Source organism: Stenella coeruleoalba (assembly GCF_951394435.1).
Source record: "Stenella coeruleoalba genome assembly, chromosome: 16".
Taxonomy (NCBI): Eukaryota; Metazoa; Chordata; class Mammalia; order Artiodactyla; family Delphinidae; genus Stenella; species Stenella coeruleoalba.
Window position 1 is genome coordinate 78,675,856 of NC_137162.1, and position 18,868 is coordinate 78,694,723.

The 18,868-nt window shown below is 41.4% G+C and overlaps 1 protein-coding gene across 2 annotated transcripts; it reads left to right on the plus strand.

Moving 5' to 3' along the window:
* Positions 1 to 2,742: 2,742 nt before the first annotated feature.
* RBM34 (RNA binding motif protein 34) lies at positions 2,743 to 17,174 on the plus strand. Of its 2 annotated transcripts, XM_079899851.1 has the most exons (11): positions 2,745 to 2,891; positions 3,002 to 3,176; positions 3,399 to 3,535; positions 6,405 to 6,633; positions 7,908 to 7,967; positions 11,123 to 11,166; positions 12,246 to 12,329; positions 12,480 to 12,543; positions 13,813 to 13,852; positions 14,080 to 14,198; positions 15,596 to 17,174. In XM_079899851.1, exons 1-11 carry the CDS (start codon positions 2,839 to 2,841, stop codon positions 15,872 to 15,874), a joined length of 1,284 nt encoding a protein of 427 aa, XP_079755977.1. In that variant the 5' UTR covers positions 2,745 to 2,838; the 3' UTR covers positions 15,875 to 17,174. The 2 variants fall into 2 exon arrangements, with proteins under 2 accessions (XP_079755978.1, XP_079755977.1); XM_079899852.1 differs by lacking the exon at positions 7,908 to 7,967 and having other exon boundaries at positions 2,743 to 2,891.
* Positions 17,175 to 18,868: the final 1,694 nt, after the last annotated feature.

Sequence of the window (18,868 nt, forward strand, 5' to 3'; positions counted from 1 at the left end):
ACTCATCAATACTCCAGCCCCACCCTCAGTCATATTTAATTGGTCTGGGATGGTACCTGGATGCTGGTCTTTTTTTAAAGGTGGCCAGTGATTATAATACTCATCTGGGTTGAGAACCACTGCATCACTTCAAACCTTTAAAATCAATAATTAGGTTTTCTGCCCAATTTAATGAACTTCCCACCAAGAGAAAATTTTTTCTTTAAAACAAAAAGGAAACTTTTTTAAGGCCTAAAAAGCCCAAATGTGTATTTTTGATGCACCTTTGTGACGACCCTTTATTTTCACAGAAATCAGTTTAACGTTTAAAGGATGAGTTTTAAAATCTATAGAACAGTGCTTCTCAAAATGAGGTCCTAGAATACTGCTCCCTGGAAATGCTCTGGGAATTTATTACCAAACATATTTTGGAAATGCTATATATAGCACATCCCCTTCTTAGAGTTTCAGTGTTCGCATGTTAAAAACTTTAAGAAGTTTTTTTAAGGAAGTTTTTTCATTTAACTTACTGATTTTAGACTTACCTGATCATGAAACCCTTTTTTTCAAGGAACTCGCAATATCACCTACTTGTTGGGTTACAGAAACGGTGCTCTAAAGGAGAGTGACTCCAAACTTTGTTGGAGTTGAGGTTTATACCCTTGGGCTTTTCTGCCTATTTCTCGCTTCCTCCCAGCTTCTCCGGAGAGTTTGAGAATTTCATGGCATTACTAGAATTTGACTTAAGTCTTTCCCTGGTCCCCTAAACAACATTTTATCAAACTAGTTTACAATCTCTGATAAAATTAAGATGGTACATTTTTTTACAGTGTTCTCCAAAACCTTTTTTTTTATTCCTACTGAAATAACCTGAGGGTGAGGTCTTGTTAATTTTAATAACCTGGGAAGGTTGGGGATGGTGGACCAGATTCCAGAAACCCCTAACATTTCTTACAAAATGTATTTGTATTTTTTTTAATGAAAAGAGCCCCAATAAGTTTAAGAAACTCTTCAAAGGGGTTAGTGATCTCTAAATGGTTGGAAAGCAGTTCTTAAGAACAGTGGGAATCATTTTTTAACTATCTCCAACCACAGTCTCTTTCATACTTATCACCTTTTCCTCTAGAAGTGTGTGCTGCCTTTCCTTCTTTGTGAGTCCATTTCTTCACCTTTCGTCTAATTTTAACCTGCTATTTACGGATTTTTGTCTAACGTCATATGATGGGTTTTGTATGTATAAGATGTAAATCCCCCGGAGGAATAGTTTCATGGTTTAGTTGTGGAAGTAATAGATATATAAGAGATCATAAAATTAAGCACTAAATTGTATGGGCATTAGAGTTTAAAGAGGGCAGTGTATGAGCATGCAAGGAATATGATGACTGATGTGATGGTGACTTAGAGGAGATGGCAAACCTTAGCATTTAACTGAGATTCATCTGGAAATGGAATGTGTAGGTAGTCTAGAGTGGAGAAAGGCCAGATTCAATGACATTGCGGTGTTCCAGAGAGGAAGTGATTCTTGGAATATGCTAGGGAGAGTGAGGAAGGAATCTGATTGGAAGACATGCTGATAGAAAAATGAGTAGAATGTCGTCATTGGATGGTATAGGATAGATGGAGATGCTAGAGTTGCAAATATGGACAGTTGAGTTTTTCTCATCTTTGTGTGATACCACATGCCAAAATAAGGGACTCAAATCAAAACCAGTGCCAAGCAGTTGAATATTGTTTTTCCATCACATTATCTGATGTGGACTGTAAAAAGATCGCATATATTCCCAGTGACTTCTATTAAGCAGCTCTCCAAAATTAGCAAATCTGTTCCCATAGATTCAAAGTCAAGTTTGATTTTACCACCAAAACTACTGATTCAGTGATTTATCTAATGATAATCTAATATTTTTTATTGCTTAAATGTCAATTTACCACATATTTACTAGGTACGGTGAATGGGGATACAGAGCACAAGCTGAATAAGACAACCATTTACATTTAGAGAGACTGTTATATCTCTACTGTAAATAGCTGGGAAATTGTCCTAAGTGGGCTGGGCCTTGAAGGATGGGTACAATTTTGCAGGTGAAAATGAGGGGCAAAGAGGGGGGCGATTGTGGGGGAAGGAATAACAAGAATAAGAAGGAATGACAAAAGGTGAAGGAATAAAGAGGTGGTGGAAAAAAGCGGACTTTGGGAAGGTAGGCCAAGAAGACAGCATAGTTTTGAGAGCCAAGAGCCCCTTTTCTTGGTAGAGCAGAGCAGCTTAGAGCTGTGGTCTCTATTTGTTTCTAACTTTATTTTAAAATAATGTCAAATTTCAGAAAAGTTGCAAGAGCAGTACAAAGGGAGTCCCATGTATCCTTCAACCGATTCACCAGTTGTTAATACCGTGTGACATACATCCCTGTAACTTAATTTCCCGACAAACCTCCCTCCTTCCTCTTCGACAACTCAGGGGTTTTCCTAAGTGTTTTCCCTTTGCTTGGACTGACACCCCAGTACCAGCCTGGCTGATTCTTATTCGTACTTAAGGCCTCAACTACCCTCGGAAAACTTCCCTCCCAAGACTAGGTCTCAGACAGAGGTACAAACTGGTCCGGAAGCCTGGACCCGACTCCTTCGCCCGCTGTCTCCGCCCCCATGCCCGCCGTCTCCGCCCCCATGCCCGCCGTCTCCGCCCCCATGCCCGCCGTCTCCGCCCCCATGCCCGCCGTCTCCGCCCCCCCATCCGTCGTCTCCGCCCCCAGGGCGTCCGCAGAGACTCTCGGGGCGGAAGGGGCGTGGCTCCGAGAAAGGAGTGGCCGGGACCCGGAAGTGCGGGCTCACGTGCTCCCGCCCTCTCGGAGGCCTCGGATAAGAATGGCCCTGGAAGAGAAGAACAAACGGAAGAAAAAGAGGAGTGCGCGGGAGGGGTGAGTGGCGCGTGGCTCGTCTGCCTGGGCCGGAGTATGCGTTCGGGACCTCGGGGCGCTAGGGGTGGGGCGTGGCGTCGTGTCGCTGAGTCTCTGATGTCTGTGTCTAGAGAGAACCCGGAGGACGGCGCTTGTGGGAATCTGGCAGGAGACTATGAGGTTGGACAAGTCGCCAGTAGTTTATTCAACGGCAAGCGGCCCTCCAGAGGCAGCACGGGTCGGCTGGCTTCCCTCTTCGGCTCTTTGGAGCCTCAGCTTCAACCCGTGTATGTGCCTGTTCCTGAAGTAAGTCACTGCGTTATACCCCGAATGGCCCATTAGAACAACTTTAGAAGCAAGCAACCTACCTTGCAGGGCATGCTTTCTAAAGTGGGGCAGATAAGGATCAATTTTAAGTAACCTTTCATTACTGGACACATCAGTGAGAGAGAAAAGATGCTACTTTAGAAAGACCACTAAATTATTAAGAAGGATGAGGTCTGAAACGTAACTTCAAACTTTTAAAAGGAAACCACCAAAAAAAGGAAACGGGATGAGGAGGAAGAAAGTTCATCCCAAATCCAAAGACCGCTTTTGCAAGAACCTGCCAAAAAACTGAAACTGAAGAAGAAACTGTCTGATGCAGACCGAAAGTTGGCAAACAGGTTGGTAAAATTTCTCTCCTAGTTGATGTTAAAGAAATTAGATGGTAAAGAAATTGACATTCTTATACCAGCAATGTTCATCTTAATTTCTTTTCTCACTTCATAGTTATAATTTAAAAATTTTTATTATGGAAAGTCCCATACATTTTCAAAAGTTGAAAAGGATAAGGAACCCCAAGTACCCAGCATCAGCAGTTATTAATATTTGGCAAATCTTGTTTCATCTTTACCCTATTCATTTCCCCCTCATTATTTGGAAGCAAACCTAAGACTTAGGTTTCATCTATAAATATTTCAGCACGTATGGAAAAGATGAGTTTGCTTTTCTTAAACTTATTCAGTCAGAGATCAAATTTCCCCCATTAGTTTAATTTTTTTAAAAAAAGTTTATTTGAATTGAGATCCATATAGCAGTACCATTATAGGTTCCTCATTAACTTTCCTCAGCCTGTCAGGCCACTCTCTTCATGCCCTTTATCTCTCTGTTTTCTCTTGGCAGGTGATCTTGTTACCTAATCTGATAATTTTTTGGTGGGGGGGGCTGCCCCAGGGAGCTTGCGGGATCTTAGTTCCCTGACCAGGGATTGAACCTGGGCCCCCAGCAGTGAAAGCCTGAAATCCTAACCACTGGACCGCCAGGGAACTCCTCTGAGAGTTATTTTTTTTAATTGCTAACAGTTGTGAGCTACTACTTCTGGTTCTCCTACTGCTTGTAACTGTGCACATCTTTAATTTCTTCCCCTTTCAGAGAAGGGTGTCTTCCTCCTTGTCCAAGATTAATTCAGTCACCTGTGCTGTTTATATATAGCACATACCTCTTCTGCCTCCTTAGGGTTTATGTCATCAGATATCTGTATCTTTGATCTGTCCTCTCAAGATTCTCATCTTAAAAAAAGACATCCAGCAAAACCCCTTCTGCAGTCATGTGTCCCTGTTTGCTCCATCCCCTCAAACCTTCCCTTCATTGCCAAGCTTTTAGAAAAAGATGTTTATACTTGCGCTCTCTTCCTTTTCTTGATCTGTTTTCTTTTCCATGAACTTGCACTCTGGTTGGTTGTTTGTTGTGTTCGTTTTTATGTGATATGACCATACTTCTGAAACAGTGCTCAGGGAAGCCATCCTGACCTAGGTAGGTGCCATATTTAGTAGGCAGTACAGCCTTTGTCTGAGTCCTTGCTTTTACATGTCACGTGGTTGCTTTCCTTCTCGAAGCTGTTGGAGTCTTTGATAGCAGTCTCTTCCTCCTCTTGTCTTTCTGCTCCTTCTCAGTGGTATTGTGGGCACTTTCCTTCTGACTGTTCCTTAAATGTTGATTTCCCTCGGGATTCTGTTCTTGGTCATCTTCTCATGACTTTTTTCCCACCCTTCATTCTGGGCAATCTCCCGGTCCTCGTGGCTCCACAATTCTCATCGCTCTTTCTTCATCTATAAACCTGTATATCTGTTTGTCTACTGGCATCTCTAGCTCTATATTCATATACACCTCAAATTCAGGATGCTTCAAACCGAGCATATTATCCTCATCAAACCTGTTCCTCTGCATGAGTGGTACCATCAGCCTTCCTGTTGCCCGAGCCTGTGACTTGGGAGTCAACTTAGGCTCTTTCTTTTCCCTGCGTATCTAATCATTTGCCAAGTCCTAATGATGCTGTCTTTTAATTATCTCTTTTAATCTGCTTCCCCTTTCCACCTTCTCCCTTGCCCTGGTGGGTCTGTTGTCTTCTGAGATGCCTGCAGTTGTAACTGTCTCCTTACTGGTCTCCCTTATCCAGCCTTGTCCCTTTCATAATTGTCTTCTGCTCTGCTGCCCAAATGATCTCTTTTAGGCACTTTCAGAGTCTTCAGGGGTTCCCCATCCTCTGTGGGATAAAAATCTAAGCACTTTTGCATAACAGGCATGGTCCTCCTTGACATACTGTCTCATTTCCTTTCACTCCTACTAGGTATTTTATATACCATAGTGAACAAAAAACTAGACATTGACCCTCTGCTTACTGGAGCTTGTGGTCTAGTGGAGGGATGAAACGGTCAACATTTACTGAGGACTGACCATGTGCTATACACTGCCTTTCCTCCTCTGAGAGCCTTTCTTGTTTCTTTTATGTTTCTACACCATGTATTATACACGTTAACCATTTTATGGTGAACCTTGCCTATTGCTCCAGAGACTGGACTACTGAAAGGCCTCTAATAGTCTCTTTTATCTTTGTATCCCCAGAGGCTAGAACTGAGTAGTAAATATTTATTGAATGAATGAATGAATGAGTTTTATGACTCCTACTACCCATTCTCTCCCCTCACTCCTAAGTTCCTGTTCCATTTCTCTTTTTGGACCATTTCCATTTTCTCTTTACCCAAGTGCACCAGTACTTCACAATATTGGGGGAATTTGCTTTTGACAAGCAGTCCTTGAAATACTGCAGTAGGAAATCTGATTTCTCCTCTTCGCCAGATTGCTTTTACAAAGCTAAGTACTTTGCCGGCATATTAACCTTCATAGACCCCCTGGGAGTGCTGCAGTAACCCTGGAATTCTAGAGCAGAGAATGGAATTAGGCTTTGGTAGAGTGTCAACTAAATCCCCAAAGCTTTACGTGAGCCAGCTTCTGTTTACGTGAACTTTTGTTGCTCTGTTTATTACCTGGCAATTTTAACCGATCTTCAGAAATTGACCTTAACTTTTTCTAACTCTTGAGTTTCCTAAAGATACCCGTCACTTTTTGATAATGCTGTTTAAATGTAGATGTATTTGTGAATGGTAAGTTGATATATAGGAGGACCAGAAGTAGATGGGAAATTTTTCTAATCAATGTGCTTTGTCAAATACGAGACCTGACTTCTATGAATTTTTTTTTTTTTGACTTAAAAAGAGAAAATGCTTTAGCAATTGCTGATTTAGAAGAAGAAATTCACCAGAAACAAGGGAAGAAAAGGAAAAATTCTCAATCTGGTGTTAAAATTGCCGATAAAGAAGTACTTGATGATGTAGATCACACAGCTGTAAATCAAAGAAAGAAAATTCAAACCAACCAAGAAGAGAGATTAAAGAATGAGAGAACTGTGTTTGTTGGAAATTTGCCTGTCACCTGTAATAAGAAGGTGAGTGTGTAGTCTGTATATTGTTAACATGCAGAGAAATTAATAATTCGTGATTTTGTTTACTGTCACTTTATTAAATAAATCATTAATATATAACTTCATTATAAATGACTACATATATCATTCTATAGATTGATTCTAGTGTCCACCTGCTCCTTTCCATTCCCGAAGTCACTGCCCTACTTCAGGCTTTTGCAAGTCTTGTCTGAAATATTGCAGTGGTCTCCTATCTGGTTTTTTCCTCCAGCTCTATCTTCTCTTATATGCCACTAGAACGGAAGCGCCATATGTGCAGGGATGTTTATCTCTTTTCTTCACTGCTCTGTCCCTTAGCACTTGAAACAGTGCCTGGTGTGTAGTAGAGGCTTGTTGAATATTTGTCGTGTAAATGAATGCATACATCCTAAGTTTCTTCCGTTATGTGGGGTTCACTAAACCAAGACATGCCCTTTACTTTCTGTGTGTTTATGTGATAGTCACCCTGGTGGCAATCCCTTCGGTTAAAATCCTGCTTATCTTTTGAAGAACAATTTCAATTCCACTTTCTTAAAAACAAAACAGTACTAGAAAGTTACTTCCTGGTTTTTCCCTTTCCCCCTTGCCCTTTTGTCCCCTAGCATTTGATGTGTGATTACTTTGTAGAACGTAACCCATTTGACTTTCTAGGGTAGTTTTGGTTACTTACCTTCCTCAAGGGAAGGGAGTGTTTGTGGTGCTTTACACATTTAATAAGTTATTTTTGGATTAAAATTGCTTATAGAAATTATTGTGCAAACTGTGAAACATATACCTTCTTCACATCCTGAGCCAGTCATAAGAATAATGTATAAAATTCATCCTAAGACTTTTCTTCAATCTGATGGTCTTAATTCCAGACAGTTGGGGAATTTCCCATGGTGACATAAAGGATCCTTAAAATCCATTTCTGGTTTAAATAAGCCAGGGTGAAAAGATGAGAGAATTTATGGAATATATAATCTTAGTTTACCTGTAGTAAAGATTATAAAAGATTGAAAGAAAAAATGTTGTGTGCCTTATAGATACTAACATGAACTTGAATTGTGTTTTCTTTTTATATAAGTTTCAGTAAAAGTTTTTTGTCTTCTAACTGAATAGTTACCTACTTTTCCTGAAATATTCTGAAAACATGGCAGTAAAAGATTATCAGACCGTTTTACTTAATTCCTTTTTCTGGTATTTATTTGATGTTCTGAAAGTGGACTGAAATATATATATATATGAGTGTGTATATATATATGTTTTTTTTATTTTAGAAGCTGAAGTCATTTTTTAAAGAGTACGGACAGATAGAATCTGTACGATTTCGTTCTCTGGTATGTGTTCCGCCCCCTTAAAATTGCATAATCTTAAAATGTTTTGCATTTAAATCCAACTTATTCATATGTCGGTTTTAGTGAGTTGGAGGAGCCCTTGACTTTAACCTTTAGAACCGACAGGCTCAAATCTAGCCCCAAAGAAGAATCACAGTAGTATCGATTGCTGACTCTTGGACTTTGTTAGCTAATTTAATGAGTTCAAATATAAAATGCTGTCCTTACTAAGTGTACTTTGGAGGGTGGATGGGTGACATTTGTTTGTGTGTTAATTGAGTAGGTGGAAACGTTCACACCTGTTGAGTAGCATTTCTGGAATCATAGGTGTTCATATGAGGGGTTTGCATGACGCTGCAGAGCAGTACTTATGGTCTGACATAGAAAGATAAAGTATGTTTTAATCAATTTAATGTTAAAACTTTATGGAAATAAATGGTATCTGATTTCACCAGCTGAGCACTCTGTAGACCAGTTATAGCCATGTTCCGTGGAGCATGAATAAGCATCACTCATATGTTTTTTAATGTAATTAATATGTATTAGTATAGTGTAGGAGATGTTTGTTCCTTGTTTCCAACTGCGTTTTCTCAACGTGATTGTCTAAAATGGGGTTTCTCAGCCTTGATACTATTGACATTTGCTGCTGGTTGGCTCTTAGTTGTTGGAGGCTGCCTTGTGCAATGCAGGACCCCTGGCCTCCACCTGCTAGGTGCTGGTAGCATCCTCCCCACCCCAGTTTAACAGCCAAATATATTCCCAGACATTGCCAGATGTCCCCAGCGGGCAAAACCGCCCACTTCTCTGAAAGGAGACATTTCCCAAGGTTTTGGTGCAGTCTCCGTAATTCCTATCATGGTGTCTGTTCCTCACGCTTATCACGTGTGTATTTTGTCTGCCCTTCTGAGTCCTGTTTCCTCATATCAGATCCTTGCCTGACACATCCACTTGGGTGTCCTGCCCGTTTTCAGCGCGTCTGTGCTTTACCTCCGTCAGTCCCCCACCCCAGCCTATGCCACCTGCTGTTTTTCAGCTGTGGTTTCTTCCCAAGAGGAGTTCTTTCTTTTTCCATTGTTCCACCTTAGTGTTCACAGCTCTTGCCAGAAGAGTTGCAGAGGCCTTTTACGGGTCGTGCTTTCAGTCTGCCTCAGATGCATGCATCGCACCACCGTCAGCTTAATCTTCCTAAAGTACTTCCTCCTGGACCTCCTGCCCAGAATTCCTCCCCTCCACCTCCCCTCCCGTGAATATTATACACACCACCACCCCTGCCTTGGCCTGGAGTTCCCTTCAGGGGGCCTGCCCTGATTCTTCCTTGTCCCTGGATTACTGGTAAGTCAGGTGACCCTGCTGTGCGCCCTGCAGCACCCTGTGCTTCACTATAGTCCTTATGACACCGCTCTGTCATTGTTAGAGCTCCTGTCCCACCAGACTGAGCTGTGACTACAAACACCCTGTTTGTGTGGCTCCTCCTTGGTCACTAGCACCTGCACCTGGTGCACATCAAATATGTATGGCGTTCCCTAAAAGCTTTTCATTTTTCTCGCTGTCAGTGTCCTTGGTTCTTTGCCTGACAGCCTGCACAGGGTGGCCCTGGGGCCCTGCGTTCTTCTACATGGGACTGTCCTGCAACCCGGGAGCTGCCCTCATTGCCAATCATGTGCTTGGGCTTTCCCACCCTTGTCCTTTTGCTCAGTTCATTTTTTTATTTTTTTAATTGATGTCAGATTGGTATGTAACATTATGTTAGTTTCAGGTGTTCAACATAAGAGTTCAGTCTTTGTTTACCATGCAGTTGACCCCCTTCACCCATTTCACTCACTTTCAACCCCTTTCTCCTCTGGTAACCGCCAGTCTGTTCTCCGTATCTCTGAGTTTTGTTTTGTTTGTTTTCGGCTGCACTGCTTGCGGGATCTTAGTTCCCCGACCAGGGATTGAATCCAGGCCCTCGGCGGTGAGAGCTCAGAGTCCTAACCACTGGACCGCCAGGGAATTCCCTGTTGTGTTTTTTTGATTGCACATATAAGTGACATCATACAGCATCTGTCGTTGACTTAGTTCACTTAGCATAATACCCTCAGCATCTATCCATGTTGTCTCAAATGGCAAGATTTCCTTCTTTTTTAAGGCTGAGTAGTATTTCACTGTATATATATTCTTTTTGTACTTTATTGCCTTATATTTATTCATTCGTATCTTTAATAACAGAACACAGGTCCTTGAGAGCTCCTAGAAGGCATCCAATAGATGTGTTTTGATGACCAGCATTCCCATGTCAGTTATTCACGTGGGCATTTCTCATGTGTCATACTGTTTTCCCGTCTACATTTTGAGAGTTTGACCATATGTTAGTTTGAGCAGAACAGACTGAGAAGAAATAGTTCAAGTTTCTTAGTTTTACTATATAAACTATTGAGACTAAAAGAAAAAACTCTTCCAGAGATTTATAGTAACTGCCCTAAATGGGGTTGGCATTTATAGACACCCCTGGACTTGTGAACTTGCAGTCTGTATCCTTTTACCTTTGTGTTCTCTGTACCTGGTGGTATTTGGCACACATTGCTGACAGTCACAGTTGCTGACTTGAATTTCCACCTCTCTGTAAAGTTTTCCCTACCTGCCCCCTTCACTCTTAGGTATGACCCTTATATGACTGACAGTAACATGACTCTGAATATAAAGGAGATTCCCTTATTTGTCCAATTACAGATACTGAAGTAGTATCTTCTTATATTATTTATCAAATGATATATTTAAAATCATATAGCATATACGGTATTAATTTAGAAGTGTCCCTTTTTTCCATGCTGATTTTATAAAACAATTTTCCTTAACACTCTTCACGTGTGTCTTCAACATCATTGCCCCCTCACGACCAGAGATCCCTTCAAGTCATTTGTAACTTCTGCCTGGTTTGAGAGTCACTGCCTGTGAAATCTGAATGTGGCACTATCATTGGAAATGTTTGTCCTCAGCCACCAGGTCCTGTTCATACAACACTAGGACAGTTGTTTCTGATTCATTATTTCCTTAGAATGTTTTTAATCACATCATATCAGACTTAGATATTTAGAATTCAATTAATTAAAATATAATTATTTTGAAATAATATTTTAAACAATGATTTTTCTTTAATACTTTTTTTTTTCTCTTAAAAGATTCCAGCAGAGGGAATTTTGTCCAAAAAGTTGGCAGCAATAAAGTAAGTTTATAATTAGAGAAAGGGAGTAGTCATAAATTCTCTTCCATTTTGGTTAAAATAGAAATCATTTCTTAACCTCATAGATGTTTGTATTTGGATAAAACATCATGTTTTATTGTTTTCTTATGTCTGTAATAACATATAAATTTGTCAGATGTTCGTCTTCAAGCCTCAACATAAATTGTAGAGTCAAGGATAAGAATTGCAAAATAACTTAAAATGTGTCATGAGAAATTTCAAGGACGTTTAATCAGGCATAGTGTTTGAAGAGAATAAGAAAGTTTTGCACCTAAAAATTCTATTGTAAATCACAAGTATCATATTTCATCAATTCTAAGGTGACATTTCCCATACCTTAACATTTTTAAAATCAAAATGCATCTTAAAATCAGAGGGGCCTCATGGTTGCTATTGGCTGGCCAGGTTTTTCCAGGGAAATTCTATAGGTCACACTATAAGATGGAGAGATAAATGGGGAATCCTACAGTTTAAACAGGAGTCAGAAGACTTTTCAAGTTGAAAACTGGACAAGACCAAAGTATGTCTAGGAGTAGACACTTGGGTGATAAAACCACATAGACACGCAGGGAAGTGGTTCCTATAATAATTCCCTAAGCTGTACATGTCTGTGTAGTTTTTTATTTTACAGTAAAAAGGAAAAAGCACGTTGTCTTTCCCATCTGTGTGTGCCTTAGATACAGAGCTGCAGCTAAGGTGATGCTGGGTTAGCCAAAAAGTTCATTCGAGTTTTCCCGTAAGGTGTCACTCGAACGAACTGTGTGGCCAGCCCAGTAGTTGTAGTGTGGTGGGTTGCCCGGGGGCGCTTGCTGGTCTCTCACAGTGATGACTAGTAAGGAGGCCTGAGTCACGTGTATCAGCCCATATCTGTGTAAGTTGTGTGTTATTTTTTTGAGTTATTACTAAATATTTATTAAAAGAGATGAAACTCCCCCCAGAAATTCTTGTCATATGTGTTGAGAGTGGAAAACAAGCTATATTTATTTCAGTGACTTTGAGATTAACAAATTTTACATTGTCTTTTTTTTCTTTTCTTTGTTTTTTTTTTGTTTTTGGTGTAGACGTAAAATTCATCCTGATCAGAAAAATATTAACGCTTATGTTGTGTTTAAGGACGAGAGTGCTGCTACAAAAGCACTGGAAAGGTAATTTCATCTCTTTGAGGTTTGGACAGAATTATTGTAATTTAAGTGTGTATGAGTCCATGCTTTATTCTTTGGTTTCACTTCAGAGCAAATATCCCAGTAACTCAGCACTTGTTTTTAACAACAATTTTCCCTTCGTATTTATACCAGAAATGGGGCCCAAATTGCAGATGGATTTCGTGTTAGAGTGGATCTTGCATCTGAGACCTCATCTGTGAGTAGTTCTTCTGAGCTTGTGCTGGGAGAGCAGTGGGGTCAGCAGGGAGCATGCGGGAAGCACAGAGGAGACAGCCTTTGCCCTCTGTGGTCTCAGCTAATGCCCTCTAAGTCAGCATCAGCTTCAAGAAAGTGGTTCCCACCCATACGTTAGATCCAGTAGTCCTAAAGAGAGAGGCCAGAAGTTACGTTAGAGAGCATCGGGGCCAGCACCTTATTTTATAGACTGAGGTCTAAAGTTAAATCAGTCATTAAACAGTTTTTGAGTCCGTCCTCTGTGTCAGGCATTCAGTGCTGAGATACAGACTCAGTTCTCTAGGAGTTCACAGGATAAAGGTAAAGATGAGCAGACGATTTTATGATAAATACTGTCATAAATGCCCAGGATGCTTTGTCAGCTCAGGAATGGAGCACTTGATTTGGGGGGTTGCCAGCAAGAAGGGACAAAGGAGGGTTTCCAGGAGAACAGGTGTTCTATCAGTCTTGCAAGACGAGTCTGTTATCCAGGCAAAAAAATTTTGAACAGTATGAATGGTGGGGACCAAAACCTAATTTGCTGAGGGAATGGCAGAGCCTGATGCAGTTAGTAGTGGCTGGCGTGTGAGGAGGGGCGGGATAAGAGTAGCTGTTGGAGAAATAGGTGGAGGCCAATCATGAAGACCCTGGCCTAACATGGGGAGGAGTCTGGGTTTTGTCCAAAGCTGTTCCTCAAGGTCTCTTGAAACGGATGAAGTGTGAGTTGCAAGAACTCACCGCAGAAACAGAGTGCGTTACGGTCGGCGTCAGGGTGACTAGTTGAGAAATGACAGAGGCCTGGCTGACAGCCCTGGCTTTGATTGTGGACCTGGCACGGGGTCCGCAAACTGGCTTGAGGGCCCAATCTGTTTGCGGCCCGTTTCTGTTAATAAAGTTTTACTGTCATCCAACCAGGCAGGTAGGTACAGCAGAGACCACGTGGCCCACAAAGCCTAAAATATTTGCTTTCTGGCCCTTTCCAGAAAAAGTTTGCCCACCCCCAATAGAGCAGGCCTTCCTTGAGCACTGCCGTGGGTCAGTGCCAGCTGTGAACAGAAGCACTCCCCGCTCTGGGGCTCGCTCACACTCCAGCGGGGAAGGCGGAAGAAAGGGAATCAAACGGGCCCGGAGGGCGGGGAAATCAGGAGATGGAGCCCCGTCAGGTGTGTGGGGTGAGGACAAGGGTGGACTTTAGGGTGACTTCTGTTTTCTGCTCCATGAATGATTTTTATTAACCCTCTTTGTGTTTCAGAGGGACAAGAGATCTGTATTTGTGGGGAATCTCCCATACAGTAAGTTTGTTTAAACAAATAAAGTACCTGTTTATCACTGAAGTAATGCAAATAACATCTGAGTTGGTAACATAATGTTTCGCTTTAAGACTACCTTTAAGAAGCGCGGGGTGTAACTTGACTGGTTACCTTGAGGCTGTGCTTACCCTTGGTGTATTATGAAACATCTCCAGCTTCCTAAGGCGATTCCAAGCCCTCACTTCCACTGGGGTTGAATCTGTTTTTAGAAGCTGAAGAATCTGCGGTTGAGAAACACTTTCTGGACTGTGGGAACACTGTGGCTGTAAGGATCGTGCGGGATCAAGTTACAGGAGCCAGCAGAGGCTTTGGCTACGTGCTCTTTGAGGTAGGGAGGCTGATGTATCCTCACTGTCCTTGAAGTGCGCCTGGAGAGGCTGTCACTGCTGCCCCATCCTTCAGACGTAACTCTCACTGTCATCCTCAAAATTCCACCTTAAGAAAACTACATTCATAACCCACCACAGTATAATAGACTCCTGTTCGTATAATTGCATCCAACCAGGAGATGTTCTAGTTATTTCTCCACATTAATGTTGTTAAATAATGTTTTAGATACTGGATACTAAAGGTATTAAATCTCTGAATCTCCACCTTCTGTAAAATGGAGAGAAGAACTGATCGTTCACTCAGGTAGAAGAGAACGTTAGTTCTCTTGGTTATATTTAGTTCACTAAATATTAGCCAGTGTCTCATGCCTAAAATTATTAGAATACACGTGTGGCCTTCCCTTCACAACAGCCCATCCATGTACTTCCTTTTTTTATCTGCACCGCCTTTTTTATGGTCAAACTTAATATTTGTGAACATAAGATTCTGCAAGCTGCTTTATGTTGTTTTCTGTCGTGTAAGTATGTTCCACTGAGCGTGTATACTGTCTTCCCTAGTGTGTGCCAAATGTTGCATGTTTGCAGTGTTCTCTCTTTTTCTCTGTAATAATGAGATCAGAGTGGTTATGTTTTTTCCTTCAAATGTTTGCCTCCATTTTTGGATTACTTCTTTAGGAAAGCTCCCCAATGGGTTACCACTAACCAGGTCAAGACATCTGACCATCTTTAAGGCTCTTAGTACGTATGACCAGCAGCTTTGAAGAAACGTGGTCACAGCCTGCCATCATGACTGTGATGTAGTTATCTCACTGTTTCTCTGCTCTGTCCTCTGACTATTGATAAGTTTGTAAAGTCCTTTAACAGACATGTCATGAATATTCAGGGTGGTTAGCATTTAGTGGCTCTCTATTAGAATAAAAGAATAATAGAATTTTGGGCCTAAAGGGAACCCTACAAGGCATCTAGTCTGACTGATCCATCTCAAGGACTGTAATAGAGAGTTCTCTGCTCTCAAATCAACTAATACAGCAGGGCTTTTTCAGGAAGAGCCTTGTGAAGAGGAGGCTTATTGGTTTAAAAGACACTATAGGACTGACCTTGTTAATTGAATTTACATTGAGAAAAATGAAGCCTCTTGGATTGTGACTTATCTGATTATTTGACAGGGCAGCTTGAGTGCTTCCTGGGGAGAAACTCATGAGAGGGAGCATGATTAAAACTACAAGAACAGCTGCTTGTAGTTCAGTACTTTGGATTGGACTTCTTGGCTGTGGAAATGAGAGGGGTTTCTATATGCAAGCTTGAAAGTTGTTCTAATCCAGAAAAGTCACCATTTTACTTGTTTCTTTGCACATGAGTTTCTGGTGAAAATTTAATATTTTGATTTTTATTGCAGAATACAGATGCTGTTCATCTTGCTCTGAAATTAAATAACTCTGAACTGATGGGAAGAAAACTCAGAGTCATGCGTTCTGTCCATAAAGAAAAATTAAAACAAAATTCAAATCCTAGTTTGAAGAATGTCAGTAAACCTAAGCAGGGACCTAATTTTTCTTCAAAAAATGCACAACATTCTAAAACTTCGTTTATCGGAGAAAAAGCTGTTCTCATGAAGAAGAGAAAGAAAGGACAGAAGAAAAGTGGACGAACTAAGAAACAGAAAAAACAGAAGTAGCTATCCGAAGCCTTTTCTTTGTTTTCCCCACTGACTTCTGGTAATAAAATTGTGGTAAATCCATGTATTGAATTTCAGGATTTTTTTTACATATTGTGAAACATGGACACTTTTTCAGTTATTCACATTGCAATAGTACCTTTGAATCATTTGTTTCAAGGTGTAGGCAGATCAGTCACCATGTTAATACTGCTGATGGTATGAGAGATGATTTTAGATGTAGGGTGAACATTTCGAATTTTAGTGGTTATGTATTATTTTACCATATGTTGGAAATAATTAACACTTCAGAGAGTTATTTTAAGAATTACTTGGGATGAGACTAAATTTAAAAGTGAGTAAATTTAAAGAAAGTGAAGTAACCTTAATACTGATTGTATCTAGACAAAGTAAATAATTAAAGTGGGAATACTGATTGATCTAAGGTCAAATCATAATCCCTAAGAAGTAAAGTTTTGAGGTTTGGTATATAATAGCCACTCATTTTTCTTTCTTCCTCTTGCACTTAGGATAAGTGGAGTTCTGGGTTTTAATTTTATTTCATCAACCTAATAACTAACCAACAGGGATTCTGTATCAACTGTTGCTCTGATTTTTTATTCTTAATTGGTGATTAGACTGGTTATTAAAGTTCTTGGTAAATTGGCTATAAAGCAGATTTTTACTTTTATTTTTGATTTGAAAAATATTCTCCCAGGAAAACTTGTGACTCTTCTTTTTTTAATATAAATTTATTTATTTTTATTTATTAATTTTGGCTGCATTGGGTCTTCATTGCTGTGCACGGGATTTCTCTAGTTGCGGCGAGCAGGGGCTACTCTTGTGATGTGCGGGCTTCTCACTGCGGTGGCTTCTCTTGTTGCGGAGCACGGGCTCTAGGCGTGCAGGCGTCAGTAGTTGTGGCTTGCAGGCTCTAGAGCACAGGCTCAGTAGTTACGGCACACGGGCTTCAGTAGTTGTGGCTGGTGGGCTCTAGAGCGCAGGCTCAGTAGTTATGGCACACGGGCTTCAGTAGTTGTGGCTCGTGGGCTCTAGAGCATAGGCTCAGTAGTTATGGCACATGGGCTTCAGTAGTTGTGGCTCGTGGGCTCTAGAGCGCAGGCTCAATAGTTATGGCACATGGGCTTCAGTAGTTGTGGCTTGTGGGCTCTAGAGAGCAGGCTCAGTAGTTGTGGGGCACGGGCTTAGTTGCTCTGCAGCATGTGGGATCTTCCTGGACCAGGGCTCAAATCCGTGTCCCTTGAATTGGCAGGTGGATTCTTAACCACTGCGCCACCAGGGAAACCCAAAACTTGTGATTCTTAACATCACTCAGTAGAATGAAACAATATTTTTAAAAAATCGTGTTTAGGGCTTCCCTGGTGGCGCAGTGGTTGAGAGTCCGCCTGCCGATGCAGAGGACGCGGGTTCGTGCCCTGGTCCGGGAAGATCCCACATGCCGCGGAGCGGCTGGGCCCGTGAGCCACGGCCGCTGAACCTGCGCGTCCGGAGCCCATGCTCCGCAACGGGAGAGGCCACAACAGTGAGAGGCCCGCGTACCGCAAAAAAAAAAAATCGTGTTTAAAGGAAACATTTGCTGAAAAAGTATGGTAATGAAGTCACAAGGTATAAAGTTCAACAAAGAGAAGGAATACCCCTCCATTTCCTTGGGACTTAACCTCGTGGTATATAGCCGGTGCCCCCTCCCACAAACCTTGCTGAGCTGGGCCTGTATCCAGGAGGGAGGAGTGGCGGTAAACCAGGGGCCTGATCTGAGGTAGGCAGATCTGTTACACACGCATCTTATTACTTAAGTAAGAGAACTGGGGGACACTGAGTTATTGGTGATTATTTTGAAAATCCTGTCTTTTGGGCGTAGCACAGGGAAAACCTAATGGATCTTTAATATGTAGCTCTGTGGAAAGCAGAAAGAGCCCCATTTTCCTGTATCCAAGGACTGGATATTTTATGCTTAGTATCTTCTACGGTGCTTAGAATCTTGTTTTTCATAAGTAGGGTTCAGTAAATACTTGTCACTTGATAGCTCTTGAACGTTTTTTCATATATTTCCAGTTAAATTTATATAAAGATGCTTTATCTGTAGACTACATAGACTATCTCTATAGACTATAATTTCATCGTGTATTTTCTTTATAGTGTATATTTTATTTATATGCTTTTTAGTGTATATAAATAGATATAATTTTAGTGTCCTTAACATAGAGTGTTGGTCTTTAGGTTTTCATGTAAAGAGCCCTGGAGTGGGGTGTAAGGACATCTGATTCTTGACCCATCTCTCTGGCTGTGCATGCATGACCTTGGACAAGCCTCTCAACCTCTTTATCTAAATATCCTGATTGGTGAAATAAGGGGCTTGGACTAGATCAGTGGTTTCCCTCTTTTTTGACTGTGATCTGCAATAGCTTTAGTTTTACACTGTGATCAGTACAAACATTGGTATATTTAACTGACACACAAGTTCACAAGACAGTACCGGTCCTTACTACACATGTTGCCATCTGATATTTTTTATCCTTTTTTTTTTTTTTTTTGCGGTACGCGGGCCTCTCACCGCTGTGGCCTGTATCGTTGCGGAGCACAGGCTCCGGACGCGCAGGCTCAGCGGCCATGGCTCACGGACCCAGCCGCTCCGCGGCACGTGAGATCTTCCCGAACCGGGGCACGAACCTGCGTCCCCTGCATCGGCAGGCGGACTCTCAACCACTGCTCCACCAGGGAAGCCCCTATCCTATTTTATTTAAAACACTGGTGATGGTCCACTAAGGTCATTCCACAACCGATTAATGATTCCACTCACAAGCAACATGCCTCAGGGATTTCCAGGCTGTTTCTGTTTCAGGATTCTATGCTTATAGGTATGTTACAAATGTAAAAAAAAAGAAGTATTAAAAACTGTAGTGTGGTTGAGAGATTCAAAGGCACGGGTGTTGCACTAACTGTGCTTTGTATAAATGTGGTGCCTGGTTTATTGGACTCATAGCAGTGACCTCCCAT

Excerpts from the sequence above, each read along its gene's own strand:
- RBM34 (XM_079899851.1), top strand. The coding sequence starts at position 2,839 with ATGGCCCTGGAAGAGAAGAACAAACGGAAGAAAAAGAGGAGTGCGCGG. Across the intron at positions 3,536-6,404 it reads GACCGAAAGTTGGCAAACAG|AGAAAATGCTTTAGCAATTG; the intron begins GTTGGTAAAATT and ends TGACTTAAAAAG. Across the intron at positions 7,968-11,122 it reads CTGTACGATTTCGTTCTCTG|ATTCCAGCAGAGGGAATTTT; the intron begins GTATGTGTTCCG and ends TTCTCTTAAAAG.